General features: G+C 42.5%; 1 protein-coding gene across 11 annotated transcripts in view; it reads left to right on the top strand.

The window, feature by feature from the left end:
- Positions 1-19,681, top strand: part of nbeal1 (neurobeachin-like 1) — a 214,191-nt gene that overhangs the window by 82,843 nt on the left and 111,667 nt on the right. For all 11 annotated transcript variants that reach the window (XM_048533953.2, XM_059647081.1, XM_048533951.2 and 8 more), the window contains 4 exons: positions 2,166-2,248; positions 12,083-12,168; positions 16,892-17,198; positions 17,439-17,545. In XM_048533953.2, coding sequence (XP_048389910.2) covers positions 2,166-2,248; positions 12,083-12,168; positions 16,892-17,198; positions 17,439-17,545 — 583 coding nt within the window. The remainder of the gene's footprint in view (positions 1-2,165; positions 2,249-12,082; positions 12,169-16,891; positions 17,199-17,438; positions 17,546-19,681) is intronic.

Raw genomic sequence — 19,681 nt, forward strand, 5'->3', positions numbered from 1 at the left:
CAGAATTTATACAAACGATTTGGATGAGAATTTAGGAGGCATGATTAGTACATTTGTGGATGGCACCAAAATTGGTGGTACAGTTGACAGGTGAAGAAAGCTGTCTACGATTACAAAGGGATCGTGGTCATTTGGGCTAATGGCCTGAGGAGTGGCAGATGGAGTTTGATTTGGATAAATGTGAAGTATTTTGGCAAAACAAACTACGTTACGAATTACTATTGAATTGGAGAGGGTTCAGAAAGATTTACCAGGATATATTTCTGGGATTGAAGGGTTTAATTTATCAGAAGAAGCTGGATAGGTTTGGACTATTTTTCCACTGGAGCCTAGGAGGTTGAGGGGAGCCCTTAAAGAGGTTTATAAAATCTTGAGGGGTGTAGATAAGGTGAATAGCAAATGTCTTTTTCCTAGAGTGGGGAGTTTAAAAACTAGGAGGCATATTTTTAAGGTGAGAGGACATATATTTAAGAGGGACCTGAGGGGCAACTTTTTCACACAAGGTATGGTTTTTATGTGGAATGAATTGCCGGAGGAAGTGATAGATGCAAGTACAGTTAGAACATTTAAAAGGACATTTTGACTGATACATGAATAGGAAAGGTTTTGAGGGATATTGACCAAATGCAGGCAAGTGAGACTAGTTTAGTTTGGGAATCTTGATTGCATGGACGAGTTGGACCGAAGGATCTGCATCTGTGCTGTTTGACTCTAAGACTCAAAGTAAAGCTGCCATTTGAAATGAATTTAAGGCAGCCCACAATTCAGAACAAGTTGGAGTTTTATGCTTTGGGTAGTAAGCACGATTGCTGTGTAAAACAAAATTATTCACGCTGGAGTGACAGCATGCTGGTGTCCCTCTAAGCGATCCCTACAGTGTTAGAATTCTCGTCCATAATTACCTATGACATGACCTCTAAATTTCAAGTTGGCCATATGCTGAGATGAGGTTATTTTCCCTATAGTGGGGTGAGTGGGATTGTGTGAGATAGAAGACCTCTCATCGATGATCTAAGGGATATCTTACCCATTTTGGAATGAGGAATGTGGAGAGATATCTGGAAAATGCAGGGAAAGAATGTTTAAGAGTTCACACGAGAGGTCACTGATGCTGTGAGGTTGAGCATACCAATAGCCTTACTTGCCCCAAGTAAAATAAAGGAAGGACCATGGCTATCTTTGTAGGTTTTCTTTTCAGGTAACTAGTTTGCAGTGTACAAAATTAGTGCCGTGGGAATGCACCTATTTGATAGATGTTTCCAAGGGCCAGCACAGGCACAAGAGTGACCACCCTTTATGCTTAACATTTTCATAATTTTTATTGTGATTCGATAATTCATGGTCTAAAATTAACAGACAATAAATGAAAGTACTTGAAAGAAGTGATTCCTATTGATTGTTAAAACAAAACTGCTTATGTAAAATGTTACCTCCAAACTGAGATCTTTCCATATTCCACATTCCAAAAATGGGTTTTCACACAGGAGAAGAAATTCCTTAGCTCATTGATGAGAGGCTTTCTATTTCACACAAACCACTGTAATCTATAATAAAAATGAAGAACAGTGAGGAAACCTGAAACAAAAACAGTAAGTGCTGGAGAAAATCGGCAGGTTTGGCAGCTCCTATAGAGCAAAACACACAGTCTCGAGACTAATGACCCCCCCCATCAGATTTTGTTACAGATAAATCGTTTCGATTTTAAAAAGAAATTCTAGTCCTTTGAATGTATTAATATCTCATAGCCTTTCTGCGTCTCAGTTATATCTCCCACCTTAGCTGCGCTGTGGTGAGTTATGATGTGTTTCTGGAGACTTTAATGTTTTATTATTACGTTCATTATCTTGATAGACTTGTCTTGTGTTCCTCTTCTCCCATTGTGGCACTGTTTCATTCTGGGTTATGTTTCCCCAGGTGGCACTAATCTGGTGATATCTTCCCAACAAAAAATGCTTTAACAACCGGGCAGTTCATCTCATTACTGTGCACCAACATAGTTAACTGCTGGTATCAATGGATGGTGACCAGGACTGGGAATTGTGACATGTTCAAACTCCTCTAATTTGGAGAAGTTGAGACAAAATGGCGAAAACAGAGATTCATTATTTCAGCAACCCCTTGTAAGTTTGTTACCAATTATAATACTCTCTCTTGTTCTTTTCTAGTGAAGTAGTCAGTGCTGTGGAGAAGAGCAGACAGAAGTACAAAGCAGCTAGTCTAACTGTGGAGTTTGTTCCTTTCTTTTATCGTAAGTGTGATGTATTCCTTTTTAATTATATAGTGTACATTTAGTTTTGTACTTGTGAATTATTTTCCTCTGGTGTCTTCTGCTCCAATCCCCACCCACTCTCCTCTCCCCACCATAAAATAGTTGTGTAACCCCTATAAAGATAGGATTGTGCTGTTTTTTGCTGAACAATGGCATGTTGGAGCAGTGAAAGGAGCACTCCTTTGGTCTCCATGCGTTATTCCCTGGCCTGCGGGTGGCTGCGTAACTTGTTGACTGATCTGGAAGGCTCATTTCTATAAATGTGAGAGAAATACTAGGATCCATCCAGTTGCTTTATGATCCCCTGTTTTGTAGGGAAGTACAATGAGGAATTCAGTGTGCGCGTTGGACATACATATGCAAATATTGAATGCAAAGTGTTAGAGATCATACAAAAGCTATACAGAGCCCTGTTTACACTATACCTGGAGTATTGTGCAGTTTTTGAGCACCACATCTTGGGTGAAGTATATTGACTTTGGAGTTAACGAGTTTTGAGAAGATTTGTAGCTCAGGTTGAGGTTCTGGATGTGAGTTTGCTCGCTGAGCTGGAAGGTTAGTTTTCAGATGTTTCGTCACCATTCTAGGTAACATCATCAATGAGCCTCCGACGAAGTGCTGGTGTTATGTCCCACTTTCTATTTATCTGTTTAGGAGGCATTCATGCAGGAAGTACAGCTGTTTGCGGGTGGCACTCTGTCGGATGGCATTGGTTTCCCATCTTCGGGCCAGTTTTAGCGTATTGAGCCCATAGGTGCTAGCGAGTCTTGAGAAGATTTGTAGCTCAGGTTGAGGTTCTGGATGTGAGTTTGCTTGCTGAGCTGGAAGGTTAGTTTTCAGATGTTTCATCACCATTCTCCGTAACATCATCAGTAAACAGATAAATAGAAAGCGGGACATAACACCAGCGCTTCGTCGGAGGCTCACTGACGATGCTACCTAGAATGGTGACGAAACGTCCGAAAACTAACCTTCCAGCTCAGTGACTTTGGAGGTAATATAACCCAAATTTAGGACGATGGTGCTTTTCAAAAATTTTGTTCACTGGATGTTTGTGTCACCGACAGCCTTTATAGCCCAGCTTAGTGCCATGGCGAAGGTAGTGAACTGCCTTGAACTGTTGCAGCCCATGTGTGGCAGCTGTACCCTTGGTTCAATCAAGAAGGATGTTCCAGAATTTTGACTCTGCAACAGTAAGGGAATGATAACATCATGGTTGTGGCTTGGAGAGGAATTTGCAGGTAATGGTGTTCCTAAGGATCTGCTGCCCTTGTCTTTTGATGTTTTGGAGGTTAAGGGTTTGGGAGGTATTGTTGAATGAGCCCAGGTGAGTTGTAGCGCATCAGATTGGTCGTGAGGAGCGATTTCACAAAGCAGTGTTATATACGGTATATAGAAACGAGAGTTGAGGAAGGAATGATTGGACCAAAGATTGAAGGACATTGAAGAGAACTGATGGGGTACTATTTGGGGAACATAGGACACAAACGCATAACCCACTGACATGATTGCAGGGTCTATAGTTGCGATGTGAAAGCAAAAAAGATTTAGAAATTAAATTGCCGACAATTTCAATTTGACGATGAAGCTATGTGCACTTGGAAGTACTTTGGTGCAAGAATAAATTGCTATTAGAATGAAATATTGCATTGAGGGAGATAATTTGAGTGTATGGGAGAAACAAAAGTAATAAATCAATAAATAACCTAATGAGATGATGTAATTTATAAAAATAGAGTGTCAAAAATAGTAAGCACAGACAAGTAGACAGCTGAAAGAGGAAATTGACACTGAATGAAAAGGCTCAACAGCAAAATCTCAGACTAAAGTATGTATTTTATATAAATAGATTATCATATATAACAGTCCTCTTCTGGAATCTGGTCGATTGAATTTTTTGAACAAAAATATTCACTTATCTGCTGGCTACCCCTGTGAAATTGTGCAGTATATCCTCTTTGGTAGTACACAATTTTGGAATTGGTTTATCAGAGATGGAAATGCTTTCTGTTTTTTTTAAGCCTTTTGAGATTTTGGCGCACACAGTTTGTATTTGACATATCAGATAACTGACGAAGCCCAACACAAATGGGCCTTTTGTACTTGATGCTTGAGAACCAGTTCAGATAATTACTATGACGATATGTGACCCGGTGTGTCAAGCTGTTTGTCAAAGCTGTTCGTGTCAGGCAACAAGAGCTGTGGCTACGTAAATGATCAAAATGATGATTCCCAACTGTTCAATGTGTACTCAATGATTATTCTTATAATATTTCTAGTAAGATTTACATATTCCTGTTAGGTGACAGAGGAGTTAGATGGGCTACAAAATAAAGGCTGTTTGTGTATCCCAATTTGTACATACACCCTTCCCTTTTCCTGTTGCATTTTCAATTTTCTGTCTTTTGGAGCTTTTTGGGGTACAGTTCCCCAGGCATTGAGGGCCTTGTGTGCGAGTGCAGTCTGATTGGTGGCAGGCTGTTCCAAATCTCTGTATGGTGGTCTCGAGGCTAAACTTCCCAACATTGGCATGAATATCCTTCTTGTGTGGCTGAAGGAATGCAAGTGGGTGACTGGTGATTAAAATGACTGAAATAGAATAAGAGAACAGATTTCCCTTCAGCAGCCCAGACTGCCACAGAGTCTGAGGTCAGCTCAAATAACGCCAAATAAGACCTTCACGTCGTTTGGGTGGATTGTATATGTGCATCCAAAAGAATGCATTAGGTTCCATATTCCATACGGAAACACAGCACATGGAGAAAATTGTTCTTTATTTATTAATCTTCGATAAAATGACCTTTGCTGTCTCAAATTTGAATGGATATGACTATTGTGACTCGTTTCCATTTAGATGCTTGTTTTGGCAAGTTTATTGCTTCAGTATGGTACAACAGATAGTGTCTGTGCCGCTGAACCAGACAATTTGGGTCCAGGCCCCACTCAAACATTTGATGGTTAGGAAAGTGCATTCATTATGCAGCCAAACATTGACGCAGCAATTTCTTTCAACACTCGCCAAAAGCAGCTAGTAAAATCAGGAGTGAAATCTGGATAGCCATGTGATGGAAAGACAGTGAGACCCTCCTGCCATCTTACATAGCTCCAGGGCACAAGATACCAATAAAAGTGTAAATGTTGCTTCAACAACTGGGACCCCTTGAAGGAACTAGTTAGCTCAGTTGACTGGGCAGCATGTGTGAAATAGGTTGATGCTGGTAACATAGTGTTTGATCCCATTCTGCTGGGGCAGAGTGAAGAGCAGTGTGTTGGACCTGCCTTCAGGGAGAAACTTAAGTGATTTTCTAATAAAGTGTGCCTTTGGTAGTATTGTTCGCTCTGAATTAAATGGCTGTTTCCATTCAGACTGTAATCCGGATTTATCTTTGAGTATTGTACAGAGAATGTAGGACATTCAGACATTGTTGAACTGAGTCTTGACTGTTGTTACTTAGACAGACATTTATTGACTATTCATTGAAAAACCAAAAATTCCCCTCTGCTGCTGAACCATCTGCGTCACCAAAACAGTTTGACAGGTCATTGATTTCATTGGTCCGAAACTTGCACTTCCTGGTGAGGTGATGGTGCTCTGTACTGGTCTTAAAGAAATCTCTCTGCAAAGATCAAGTGAGCAGCACTGAGACATGGATTTCACTTCTGTTGATGTTAATTTCACACTGGTGCCGTCAGTGGTTCAGCAACAGTAGTACAAGTTAGGTAGCCTTTGCATCATAGAGTTCTTGGAAAGCAGGTCAAGAAATTACGAACCGATCATCTTATTCATAGTATCATAGAATCGCCATTCAGCCCAACAAGTCCACACTGACCTTCTGAAGAGCATCCCATCCAGACTCCCTCCCCTACCCTATCCCTGTAACCCGAGATTTCCCTTATGGCTTATCCATCTAATTTACACATCCCTAGATACTATGAGTAATTCAGTGTTGCCCATCCACCTAACCTGCACATCTTTGGACTGTGGGAGGAAATCGGAGCACCTGGAGGAAACTCACGCAGACATTGGGAGAATGTGCAGACTCCACACAGTCAGTTGCCTGAGCCTAGAATTCAGCTCCCTGGCGCCATGAGGCAACAGTGCTAACCACTGAGCCACCATGCCACCCCATAAAGATCTATTGCATTGGCTGGGAATTTTGCAGAAAGTGAAATTAAGATTGGAACATAGAGACTGATCTATCAGAAACTTTGAGAATTTTTTATTTTAAAATCTATGAATATTTTTTATCATGGAATTAAAGAATATTTAATATTCTAAAAATACAAAATGGACTTTTCGGGGCAAGAGGAGTTGTTCAGTATTAAGTATTAATTAGCATGTCTTATAAACACAATTATAACTTATTGAATAAGCTGTAACTTTGTCAAGCATTTTTGCAGCAAGAACAATGGTGTTAAAATGTGGAAGTTAACATCAATTCAGTGATTTCAAATTCAGTTCTCTTTGTGAGAACCCGAGCCGGTGCACTTGGTGGAAGAGCAGCAGTATTTGGATTTCAGTTTAACTCTACATGTTATTTCCACAGTTACTGTTCCAATGTGGAAACAGAGGAAAGAATCTTTCTAATTCCTGTATGATGTGGACAATGTTGAGAAAGTTAGAATTGAGTCAGATGGCCAGTGAGAAGCTTTCAGACACTGAGCAAAATATTCCTATTTCTGACCAAGTGTTGAACGGCGAGACGAGATCCTTGCTAGTGAGGCCCAATACATGCGCACGGATATATTAACGTGCTCGTTATCCTATCGTCCCACCACATTATTATGGACTTTCCCATTCTCCTGCTGCCTTACCTAAGCTAGATGGTCAATTCTGGACTTGAAAGTCAGCATATTTACCTCCTCTGACCCTCTGTCACTCACCAGTATCTCAGGTTGTGCTCTGTGGCAGCAACTGTGCATGCCCCGTGGCCTGATTTTAAACGCTTGATGAATACTTCCACCTGGGGCGGGTAGGAGAATATGGCAAGTGGTGCATCTTAAAAAGTGTGCTTCATAGGTAAGGAGGTGAATTTGGGTGGGTAATGTGAGAAACGCCACTAGTGCCTGAGGTGAGAAAACCCACTTGGGCTTGTGGAGAGAAACCCTCCACACTGCATGCCAAAATTGACGCTTAGACGATTTCTTGTAAAATTCAGCCAAGAGTCGAACAAAATACCTGTAAAATGAAAAAATGTCCTGAAGCTTAGCTTCTGTAATAATACTCCATCTGTAGGGTTGCAAAATAAGAAATGTGATTGTGGTTACATGATGAGGCAGTTTGGTCAGTATGAATATTAGATTTTGATCAGGTAAGTTGTTAAAATTGAGCAAGTATGTGTGGGTGGCTGTGTTGTTGGTTAGCATTCCAAGCATGAACAGCCAGTGGGAGGGGAATGAAGTTAGCATGTCAGTGCTATCTGATCAGCTACATTGCAGCATGTTTTTTTAAACTGAGCTTTTCTGCAATCTCCCAGGTTCTTGGCATCTGTACATTACTCCATAAATTGTTTTTGCTTCCCTTTTCAATGCAGTACTCTTTAAATCATTTTTACAAGAGCAAACCATACATTTAGAAAAAATGTCTAAGTATTTTACAGTGCAGGTTATATCCTTGCTAGATTGGACAAACTTGTTTGCTGCCTTCTAACTTCTCTGGGTTTGGGAGTCGAGACTGCAATACACCACCGGTTTAGAACTTTGTTTGAAAGAATGCAGCAACATAAATCCTACTTTAATCCAACTTTCCTTCTCACCTGGGATTTCTGCATCGTATTGAGTTGCAAGGACAGTAACATCGTGCACAGTTAATAACACCCTTCAGCTTATGCTTGCAAATTTACTTGTACAGATGCAGTATAAACCTATTGCCTAAGATGTGTGGAAGACATAACTGAAATATATTGGGAGATGGAAGGAAAATGAAAAAAATTGTTCTATGCAATTTACTATAGCGAGTATGATCCTGATCTTGGCAGGCAATGTTCAAACTGGGCTGTAAATAGTCTTTTTTTAAGGATTCTGGGTGTAGGTAGTCATTATGTATAGTTGGAAGAACCAAACTGCACTTGAAGTTTGGGTTTACGACACCTGAGGTGTTATGAAATGAGAAAAATTCCATTCATTTTAAAGCCTCCCAATTATTTGTGGAATAGTCCAAGACGGCGTTTGGCTTAGAACCACACAGGGAATCTTATCTGCCATTCCAGGTCTGAAATGGGCTGTTAGCCAGCAATGTGGCACTACTATCATCGCACTGACAGCAGTCACCACACCTTCTCAAAGGTAATTGACTATGGATGCTTTCCCTCTTGGTAATGTTCATGTTCCAGTGATAGATTTTCTGAGCAAGATATTCAGACTGGGGATGAAGAGTTTGTTCCTGGGATGACCTATGAAGCATACTATTACAATACTTCAAATAAACTGTACTGGGTAAAGTCCCCATAGCCACAGAGAACCACACGCCTGATGTCTCAGATAGAGAGGTGACTGGTAGAGAGTTTAACCTGAGGGTCACCACGCCTCAGGCAAGAGATGAGTTTGAGAAGCTGGGATCTTTATGGTGACCTCAGACAGTGTGGGAATTGAACCCATCTTGTTGGAACTGCAGTGTCACAAACCAGCCAGCCAATCAACTGAGCTCACTGAATGTGCTAGGTAACTGGTCTCGCCTTGATGGAAATAATGTGAATCAATTTATATTGGTGTCTTGATATATAAAACTGGGCCTTCGAGTCTGCTGTGTTTTTCAATAAGATTATGGTTGATCTACTCTACTCTCTGCTCCCCCTGCAGTAGATCTGACATAATGTGCACTGTGAAATATTTGTGCATTTTTAAAAATGTGTTGCACGTTCCTATAAAACTCACATGCCTGGGTCCTGTGTTGAGAATGAGGGAGAACTCAGATGTTTGGGACAAGTGTCAAAGGTTTGGGAACATTTGGAATACTTTACTGGAAAAGAAGCTGGTGTTACTGTATATCTGGCCCAGAATCCATGTTGAGATCATTTCTACAGCATCTGTGCTGAATCTGAATGTGCCCTCACTTGAGGAAATTTAAGATTGTTTACTGCAACACATTTGGAAATAGTATTGTTCTATTATGTATATAGTATTAACGATTCAAATTGTATTCAAAAAATTTTCATAAATGAAACACTTATTGGTTGGCGCTTTGCTTTTTCTTTCAATTTGTTTAAAGTAATCTCCAGAAGAGGAAATAATTGAGGCAGCCTGGTTTATATAAAAAATGCCCTCCTTCATAACCCTGTAAACATACACATTCTGATGTTAATCACATAGTTGTTTCGAATGACTGACTACACATTTAATCCTGTGAAAAAGAGCTGTGTCCTTCAAGATGATGTAATCTGGTATGACTAATTGTTTAGATGACATGTATTTATCAAGTCAGCTTGACTCATGGGTATAAAAAGCAAAATGCCAAAGTCACTGTAGCTGATCTGAGAACAGCTGTTCCTCTGAAACTCTTTGAACTTGCATCAGAAGTGAGGAATGTGGTTGCGTTGTGTGTTGCAACTGAACTGGTGATTGTAACATACTTCAAGCTCCACTTTTAGATTAGCTCCTTGATCTTGAAAATTGTGTTCTTCATCCACAAAGCTCTTTTCTTTCAGCCTCAGTCTGGAGGGCTGAGCATATGAAATTTAAGAAATCCAGGACAAAATTAACAGTCTCTCAGACAAATGTGAATTAATTAGAGCTGTGGATTTTTTAAAAGCAAATTGTTGATTGAGTTTATTTTTGATAAGGGGATTGATAACAATAATTGGGTTGAAATTGTGAATCAAAAAAGTGGTATGAGGACCACCATGTCTGTATTGACCCTCCAATTGAGCGTCATGACTTCGTGCTATTTTCTGAATAACGATCATACTTTTTAAAATTTTGATCGTGGACTGAAATGGGAAAGGATTGTTTTAAAAACCAAGGAATGTGGATCGCTGCACATTTTAAAAGCAAGCTTATTGTAAGTGCAGTTTACACTGCTTTTTGTTCAACTTGGAGGAAGGCACGATTTAGTTGCAGACAAACTGCATCAGAGAGAGTGTATAAAATGAGATTTTTGCCACCTACAAGTAGCTGATTGGTCTATGTAGTGATGACCAAAGGTCTCCTGTCTGCCAACAACTACATGATTGGCTCCTATGTTGTTGAATAGCTTCTGGGTGTGAATGAGATACCAGAAACCATTGGACCTCTGAAATTAAAGATGACGACCTCTTCTTTGCAGTTTTTAAAAAAAAAACCTAAAACTTGAAGAAAACCAATTTATTCTCCATCACTAGTTGCTTTCAACCAGTAATTCAGAGACCTTGTAATCTGTGAACTGGTTGTTCTGTTCCTCCTTGGAGGAAGTGATTAGCACTTAAATAGAGCGAGGTTGATGAATAGCAAGTTCTGACAAGCCAAAAAGATCATCTCAGTGAACTCTATGGCTAGAGATCATTGAATTGCCTTCCCAGAATTTCCCTTCGCCCATAACACCAGTGTTTTTGGAGTGTATGCAAACAAACCATTGAAGGTGTTAGGGCACATAGAGAAGGTTATTAAAAAGGAATGGGTAATCTTGGAATTTATGAAGGGGGCATAAAGAACAAAAGCATTAAGGTCATGGTGAGCCTTTATGACATACTGGTTTGACATCAAATGTGGCATTGTGTCCAATCCTTCTGTCTGTTGAGGAACACCATGCAGAAGACAATGCCGGCTACTGACAACCATGTTATTCCTCTCCAGTTGGTGAGTCATTGAGTTTTCCTTGTTATGATAGCTCAAGGATTACCTTCACTTTCATTTGCATGGAATGCCTACCACAGTGCAAATCTTGTTGAATAGGTCCATGAACTCACTTTAAGCAGAATTTGTTACATTTCAATAGCTCCATTCTTATCTCATCATTCCCAGGTGCCTTTTTGGTTTTGAGCTCTTTATGGCTCTTTGTCTGATGATCTAGCTGTTTCTCCCAGGCTGGTGCTCGATTACCAAGGTACAGGGCAGTCATTGAACTCTTGGGGCAAGCATGGTGGCTCAGTGGTTAGCACTGCAGCCTCATAGCGCCAGGGACCCAGGTTCGATTCCAGCCTCGGGCAACTGTCTGTGTGGAGTTTGCACATTCTCCCTGTGTCTGAATGGGTTTCCTCTGGGTGCTCTGGTTTCCTCCCACAGTCCAAAGATGTGCAGGTTAGGTGGATTGGCCATGCTAAATTGCCTGTAGTGTTCATGGGTGTGTGGGCAATGGGGGGGGTTGGGTCTGGATGGGATGCTTCAAGGGGTAGTGTGGACTTGTTGGGCCAAAGGGCCTGTTTCCACACTGTCGGGAATCTAATTTAATCTTATCTAATCCAAAGAAAGAACTTTTCAATTACAAACAAATAAAGGAAACATTCTAAATAAACAAAATATGCTACATTTAGTTCCAGAATGAAAACATCTGTGGAAGAGATAGTACTTCAAGTGTAAAATACATTCGAGGGGATTAAATGATTAACTGATTAAAGGCTTTCCTCCTGTTTTAGAATAACTCAAGTTAAGTCATTGTGGCTTATGTTATCTGAAGATGTAAACAGTTTCAACAGTGACATTGCCACTAAGGCCAGTAAAATGTTGCAGCAATTATCTTAGGTGATTACAAGTCAGAATCCATTCATTCTTACTCCATGCAACTTTGGTTTCTGTGTGTGAAGCCTGCAGTGGCTTTGATAAGTCAAATATTGTCTTGGTTGGGTTTTCAGCAGTGCATGCTGCCTTTTAAGTGACCATAATGCATTTTCTTCCCCTTCTCAGAGTGTTTTCAAGAGAGTGAACATCTGAAAGAGAGTCTGAAGTGCTGCCTTATTCATCTCTTTGGGGCTGTTGTTGCAGGTGGACAGGTGAGACAAGTGTGGAAACCAGACACACTGCAATAAAGGGTTAATTTCACATTCAAAAACCAATAAATTCATTTGATATAATGAAAGAAACAATCGTGAACGAATGCAAATTACTGCAGATAAATAGTCAGAGAAAATGCTGCAAATACTTCACAGATTAGGTAGCATCTTTATAGGGGAAAAACATTTAAGGCTGATGACTTCTGTTATGAACTTGAAGCTGCAGCTGCCTGGCTGAAAAAGATATGGCAATTGAAATAAGACAGAACAAGTTTGTAACAAATATAGGTGGACCGTCAAAGGTGTTTGACAAATGAACAAAATTTAGATGAATGAAATTGAAGCCCTTGAGAATAGAAGATCACCGGACTTGTGGACAAACGAAAATTGAGAGAGCAAGCATTGCGAAGTGGTGAGTGGGTGTTTTCAGACCAGAGAGAGCATGAACACATAAAAAATAAGAGGGGAATAAGACAGTAGACCCTTCCACACAAAATATTAAACCGAGCCATATATGAAGAAATTAGAGCAAAATGTCTTAAAGCTCAGTCAAAGAGAGTGGTGTGAAGGAGCATTTTAAAGGAAAAAATAAGAACGATATGACAGAGGTTTAAGGAGGGAATTCCAGATCTTTGGGCCCAGGAAGTTAAAGGCATAGCCGCAAGTAGAGGAAAATAAAGTTCACAGTAAGTGGGCATCTCAGAATTGTGGAGCTGATGATGGGAAGGGTTGAGGTGATAGTCTGATTTTGGAAAAAGGATGAAAACTTTAAAATATTGCTTTACTGGGTACCAGACTTGTGATTTGGGAATATATCCAAAATCAAGTAAAGATTGGCTTCCTGTCTCCACCTTCCCCAACTGGCTAGAAGAGGTATAACTCCGAGTGTCATGGGTGAACCACTTATAAGATAGTACCATTGTAATTGCTTACTAAAGTCAGTACTTTTAGTTCCTGTGATAATGGGAACTGCAGATGCTGGAGAATCCAAGATAACAAAATGTGAAGCTGGATGAACACAGCAGGCCAAGCAGCATCTCAGGAGCACAAAAGCTGACGTTTCGGGCCTAGACCTTCCATCAGAGAAGGGGTGGGGAGAGGGTTCTGGAATAAATAGGGAGAGAGGGGGAGATGGACCGAAGATAGAGAAAAAAGAAGATAGGTGGCGAGGAGAGTATAGGTGGGGAGGTAGGGAGGGATAGGTCAGTCCAGGGAAGACGGACAGGTCAAGGAGGTGGGATGAGGTAGTAGGTAGGAAATGGAGGTGCGGCTTGAGGTGGGAGAAAGGGATGGGTGAGAGGAAGAACAGGTTAGGGAAGTGGAGACAGGCTGGGCTGGTTTTGGGATGCGGTGCGGGGAGGGGAGATTTTGAAGCTTGTGAAGTCCACATTGATACGATTGGGCTGCAGGGTTCCCAAGCAGAATATGAGTTGCTGTTCCTGCAACCTTCGGGTGGCATCATTGTGGCACTGCAGGAGGCCCATGATGGACAAGTCGTCTGAGGAATGGGAGGCGGAGTTAAAATGGTTCGCAACTGGGAGGTGCAGTTGTTTATGGCGAACCGAGCAGAGGTGTTCTGCAAAGCGGTCCCCAAGCCTCTGCTTGGTTTCCCCAATGTAGAGGAAGCCACACCGGGTACAATGGATACAGTATACCACATTGGCAGATGTGCAGGTGAACATCTGCTTAATATGGAAAGTCATCTTGGGGCGTGGGGTGGGGGTGAGGGAGGAGGTGTGGGGGCAAGTGTAGCACTTCCTGCGGTTGCAGGGGAAGGTGCCGGGTGTGGTGGGGTGGACGGGAGTGTGGAGCGGACAAGGGAGTCACGGAGAGACTCTCCGGAAGGCAGACAAGGGTGGGAATGGAAAAATGTCTTGGGTGGTGGGGTCAGATTGTAGATGGTGGAAGTGTCGGAGGATGATGCATCGTATCCAGAGGTTGGTGGGGTGGTATGTGAGAACGAGGGGGATCCTCTTGCAGCGGTTGTGGTGGGGGCTGGATGTGTTGGGGGAAATGCAGGAGACGCGGTCAAGGGCATTCTCGACCACTGCGGGGGGAAAGTTGCAGTCCTTGAAGAATGTGGACATCTGGGATGTGCGGGAGTGGAATGCCTCATCTTGGGAGCAGATGCGGCGGAGGCGGAGGAATTGGGAACAGGGGATGGAATTTTTGCAGGAGGGTGGGTGGGAGGAGGTGTATTGTTGGTAGCTGTGGGAGTCAGTGGGCTTGAAATGGACATCAGTTTCTAGCTGGTTGCCTGAGATGGAGACTGAGAGGTCCAGGAAGGTGATGGATGTGTTGGAGATGGCCCAGGTGAACTTGGGGCTGGGGTGGAAGGTGTTGGTGAAGTGAATGAACTGTTCAAGCTCCTCTGGGGAGCAAAAGGCGGCGCCGATACAGTCGTCAATGTAACGGAGGAAGAGGTGGGGTTTAGGGCCAATGTAGGTATGGAAGAGCGATTGTTCCACATAACCTACAAAGAGGCAGGCATAGCTTGGGCTCATGTGGGTAACTCATCTCCACCTATCTGGACTCCATTTTCTCCCCTTTGGTCCAGGAACTCCCCATCTACGCCTGTGACACCACCCATGCTCTCCACCTCCTCCAGAACGTCCAATTACCTGGCCCCCAACACCTCATTTTCACCATGGATGTCCAGTCCCTATACACCTGTATTCCTCATGCAATGGCCTCAAGGCCCTCCGCTGCTTCTTATTCCACTGGCCTGACAACTCCCCCTCCACTGACACCCTCATCCGCCTAGCCGATCTCGCCCTTGCCCTCAACAACTTCTCTTTCGATTCCTCCCACTTCTGACAGACAAAGGGGCTGGCCATGGTTATCCACATGGGCCCAAGCTATGCCTGCCTCTTTGTAGGTTACGTGGAACAGTCCCTCTTCCACACCTACACAGGCCCCAAACCCAACCTCTTCCTCCGTTACATTGCTGACTGTATCGGCGCCGCCTCTTGCTCCCCAGAGGAGCTCGAACAGTTCATCCACTTCACCAACACCTTCCACCCCAACCTTCAGTTCACCTGGGCCATCTCCAACACATCCCTCACCTTCCTGGACCTCTCAGTCTCCATCTCAGGTAACCAGCTAGAAACTGATATCCATTTCAAGCCCACCGACTCCAACAGCTACCTAGAATACACCTCCTCCCTCCCACCGACCCTCCTGCAAAAATTCCCCCGCCGCATCTGCTTCCAAGGTGAGGCATTCTACTCCCGCACATCCCAGTTGTCCACATTCTTCAAGGACTGCAACTTTCCCCCCGCAGTGGTCGAGAACGCCCTTGACCTCGTCTCCCGCATTTCCCGCAACACATCCCTCACACCCCCGCCCCCACCACAACTGCCCCAAGAGGATCCCCCTTGTTCTCACATAACACCCCACCAACCTCCGAATACAATGCATCATCCTCCGACACTTCTGCCATCTACAATCTGACCCCACCACCCAAGACATTTTTCCATCCCCACCCTTGTCTGCCTTCCGGAGAGACCACTCTCTCGGTGACTCCCTTGTCCGCTCCATACTCCCGTCCAACCCCACCACACCCGGCACTTTCCCCTGCAACCGCAGGAAATGCTACACTTGCCCCCACACCACCTCCCTCACCCCCATCCCAGGCCCCAAGATGACTTTCCATATTAAGCAGATGTTCACCCGCACATCTGCCAATGTAGTATACTGTATCCATTGTACCCGGTGTGGCTTCCTCTACATTGGGGAAACCAAGCAGAGGCTTGGGGACCGCTTTGCAGAACACCTCTGCTCGGTTCGCAGTAAACAACTGCACCTCCCAGTCGCGAACCATTTTACCTCCCCCTCCCATTCCTCAGACGACATGTCCATCATGGGCCTCCTGCAGTGCCACAATGATGCCACCCGACGGTTGCGGGAACAGCAACTCATATTCTGCTTGGGAACCCTGCAGCCCAATGGTATCAATGTGGACTTCACAAGCTTCAAAATCTCCCCTTCCCCCACTGCATCCCAAAACCAGCCCAGTTCTTTCCCTCCCCCCACCGCATCCCAAAACCAGCCCAGCCTGACTCCGCTTCCCTGACCTGTTCTTCCTCTCACCCATCCCTTCCTCCCACCTCAAGCCGCACTTCCATTTCCTACCTACTAACCTCACGCCGCCTCCTTGACCTGTCCGTCTTCACTGGACTGACTTATCCCCTCCCTACCTCCTCACCTATACTCTCGTCTCCACCTATCTTCTTTTCTCTCCATCTTTGGTCCACCTCCCCCTCTCTCCCTATTTATTCCAGTTCCCTCTCCCCATCCCCCTCTCTGATGAAGGGTCTAGGCCTGAACCGTCAGCTTTTGTGCTCATGTTACTTTTCGATCTTGGTTGACTTTGCAATTTTAGAGCATGTCTTTCAGAACGATTAAATGAAAATACAGTCCTATCACTGTTCTAAGTTTAAAAAGCATGCCAAGTTTGTATCTTACACATGGGTTCAAAACCCATTTTTAGGCATTTTAACACGGAACCTAAACATAAATGTTAAACTTTGAAGGTTATGCTATTGCACTTAGCAAGTTGACACGACTGTACAGAAAGATGCAATCCAACTTCAGAAGTCAGTCATGTGTGATTAGGAAGTTGTTTCAAAGCAAAAGGAACTGGTAGGATTATATTCACTTTGGCCATGGATGCAGCATTCATTGAGTTATTTATAAAGAATAATATGACATTTAATTTCAGCGGAATGCACTTCAGGCAATCTCCCCAGCTACAATGGAAGTCTTGATGAGGGTATTGGCAGACTGTGATCTGTTGGATGACAAAGACCCAGATGATGTAAGTCGTAAATTGGAGCTGACCCTGAAGTGCCTGACGGAAGTGATTCATGTGCTACTAACCAGCAGCTCTGATCAGCGGCAGGTAGAAATCAGCACAATCCTGGAGAATTATTTCAAGCTCCTCAATTCTGATCACGCCGCATTGCTGGCCAATCGCAGATCGCGGAACTGGGAGAGTAGTTTCATTGCACTACAGATACAAATGCTGAGTGAGTATACGTAGGGCCTGTTTTGGCTGTCTTTTGCTTATAGGTGGGTGAGCTATTGATGTTTTTAATGCATGGAATTTGGATTTTTAAATGGTATACTGCCGCAAGAAAGTCAGAGTTAGGTTTTCAAGCATGTCTTGAAGGATGAAAGTTGGGGTAGAGCCTAGTGTTTAGGGAAGGGACCTTTTCCATATGATTTCTTTGTTGAAAACTACAAATATCTGAATTTTCTCCCCACAGACACTATTCCAGAAATGTTAAACTGCCCTGACAGACCAGTCCTTCAGGCAATCTTCTTGAATAGCAACTGCTTTGAACATCTTACTCGACTCATACAGAACAGCAAGGTAGACTCCCAACTGTACCAAAGTGATTATTTGCCTTGATTTGACTAATGCTGCAGTTACCACTTTCTCTTTTTTTTAATAGACCAATGTTGAAATGGATAGAACAGAAATGAGAACTTGCGCTCTGTCTGAAAATTTTTGACCCAAAATCAGTGAAATGATCTGATTGCAGCTCTTGAGGTTCAGGGACAAGTTTAAATTTAGGATAAAGATATTGCAATATTAAACCATTGTAGGTGGATATAACTGGACTAGATTTTCAAATTGACTGAAAATCTTTCCCAGCTCAGCTGCTTTATTTAGTGCAACCAGATATTCTGAACTAAATGCTAAGTTATTGAACATCCTGCTCTTCATTTCCTTCTCTGCCTCCCTTTATTGCAGCAGGCACTGTGCTCACCTGTGAGTGCAGATAGTTAACCTGCTTGGAGGCTTCTGCTAATCTTATCCAGTGCAAACCAAGTTAAGTTTATATTTTTAATCAACCTGTTCAAACATTTTATGGCATGCCCCTGGAACCTGTGGAACTTGAATCCAGACCTTCTGGCCTAGATGTAGGGGCATTGCCACTAAGCCACAAAAGCCCTTTCACTAAGGTTTGTACAGTACGTGGCCAAGTTAAACTTGTACTGTAGAGGAGTGCTTGGTTTCTGCTCTGTACTACTTCCTGCCTTGGCGTGGTTAAGATTGCAGAATAATCATGCTTTTTGGTAGCACATTGGAACACCCTTTAAATCTTTTTACACCTTTATGAATATTGCCTTGGTAAAATGGTGCTTGCATAATTTTACTAAAAATTTGTATAAGGCAGTGACTGATATAATAATTGCCCAGTGACCAATAGCCATGCAATTTTAAAATTCAAAAGACATGAACAGTCACATTGTCATTATTGTATTGCAGCAGCCTCTAGATGGCTTGATTGAAATAAAACTGTCATTGTTAAAGCCTGGAAGTGAGCTCGCTGCCCAGGAATTACTTGGAGGCTGTGATCATCGACTTTTCAATCTGTTCTGATGGCTAATTGAAAAGGTTGATTATGTGAGCTTTTTTGGTTGACATTGTTAATCAGGCTTATTTGTTGTACTCTCAAATTCTTTGAGTGCCGTTGAATTAAATGTCAGGGCTGATGTGGTGCAGTTGTCGTACCCCTGCCTTTGAACCAGGAGGCCTGAGTTCATGTCCCACCTGAACACAGGTGTGCCTTATAATCACTGAACAGGTTGATTAGAAAATATGGGATTGAACCACAAATACATTTGCAGTCACTGGATAGTTGACTTGTCTGGAACAGACTGATTAGGTGCACTTTTTTCAAGATAGTGATTCTTAGGAGAAAATAATTGCAGCAATTATGACATGAGCACAAGGCTGTATTTAATTCAGTATTTAATAACTTACTGATATTATGTTTTGAGTTGTAAATTAGCCTCTTTACAATAGCCTATTTAGATCTTGGAAAGAAGAATCTGTGGCTTTCAATTATTAAGCTAAAATGCAGTCAGAAGTTAACATTCAGGATTATATTCCTCTTATATTGCCAAGATACGTTGGCAATCCAGTGATCAGAGTGTCGTCTTTCTGTGTAAAATAGCTCCCCCTTCACAATGTATGTCAGTACGAGAAACTTTGGATGGACAGATTGTCCGTTGTGTGCATCACACTGACCAGCTTAGATTCTAGCCCGGAATCTCTATGCAAATTGTGTTTTTTTAAAATGCACAGGAGCACTTTTACACAGTGATGAAGCGTGTTGTGCAAGTGATTTAAGAACAGTGATGAGCCAGCACCATAGATCTAGGGTATTTATTCAAGCTTTAGGTACTGCTGGGTTATCCATGTTATGTATAATTTCAATGGCGTGCCCATATTAGTGTTGTAAGCCTTGAAAAAGGTTTAACAAAGTTTTTTACAATCTGGTTTAGTGATGAAGTCGTAAATTAGTATTGTAAATTCAAAGTCGTAGTTTTTGAAGTGTTCTAATGGAACATTGGCTAAAGCTATATTGTTGTTGCTTCCTTTGATAACCCAAGATTTAAGAGAGAAAAGTTATGCAGACCTTTCCTCTGCTCCTCTCGCTTTCTAACATTCACGTCCTTTCTCCCCTTCTTCCCAGTATTTTCTTCCCCTTTCTTT

The sequence above is a fragment of the Stegostoma tigrinum genome, chromosome 7, assembly GCF_030684315.1.
Source record: "Stegostoma tigrinum isolate sSteTig4 chromosome 7, sSteTig4.hap1, whole genome shotgun sequence".
Taxonomy (NCBI): Eukaryota; Metazoa; Chordata; class Chondrichthyes; order Orectolobiformes; family Stegostomatidae; genus Stegostoma; species Stegostoma tigrinum.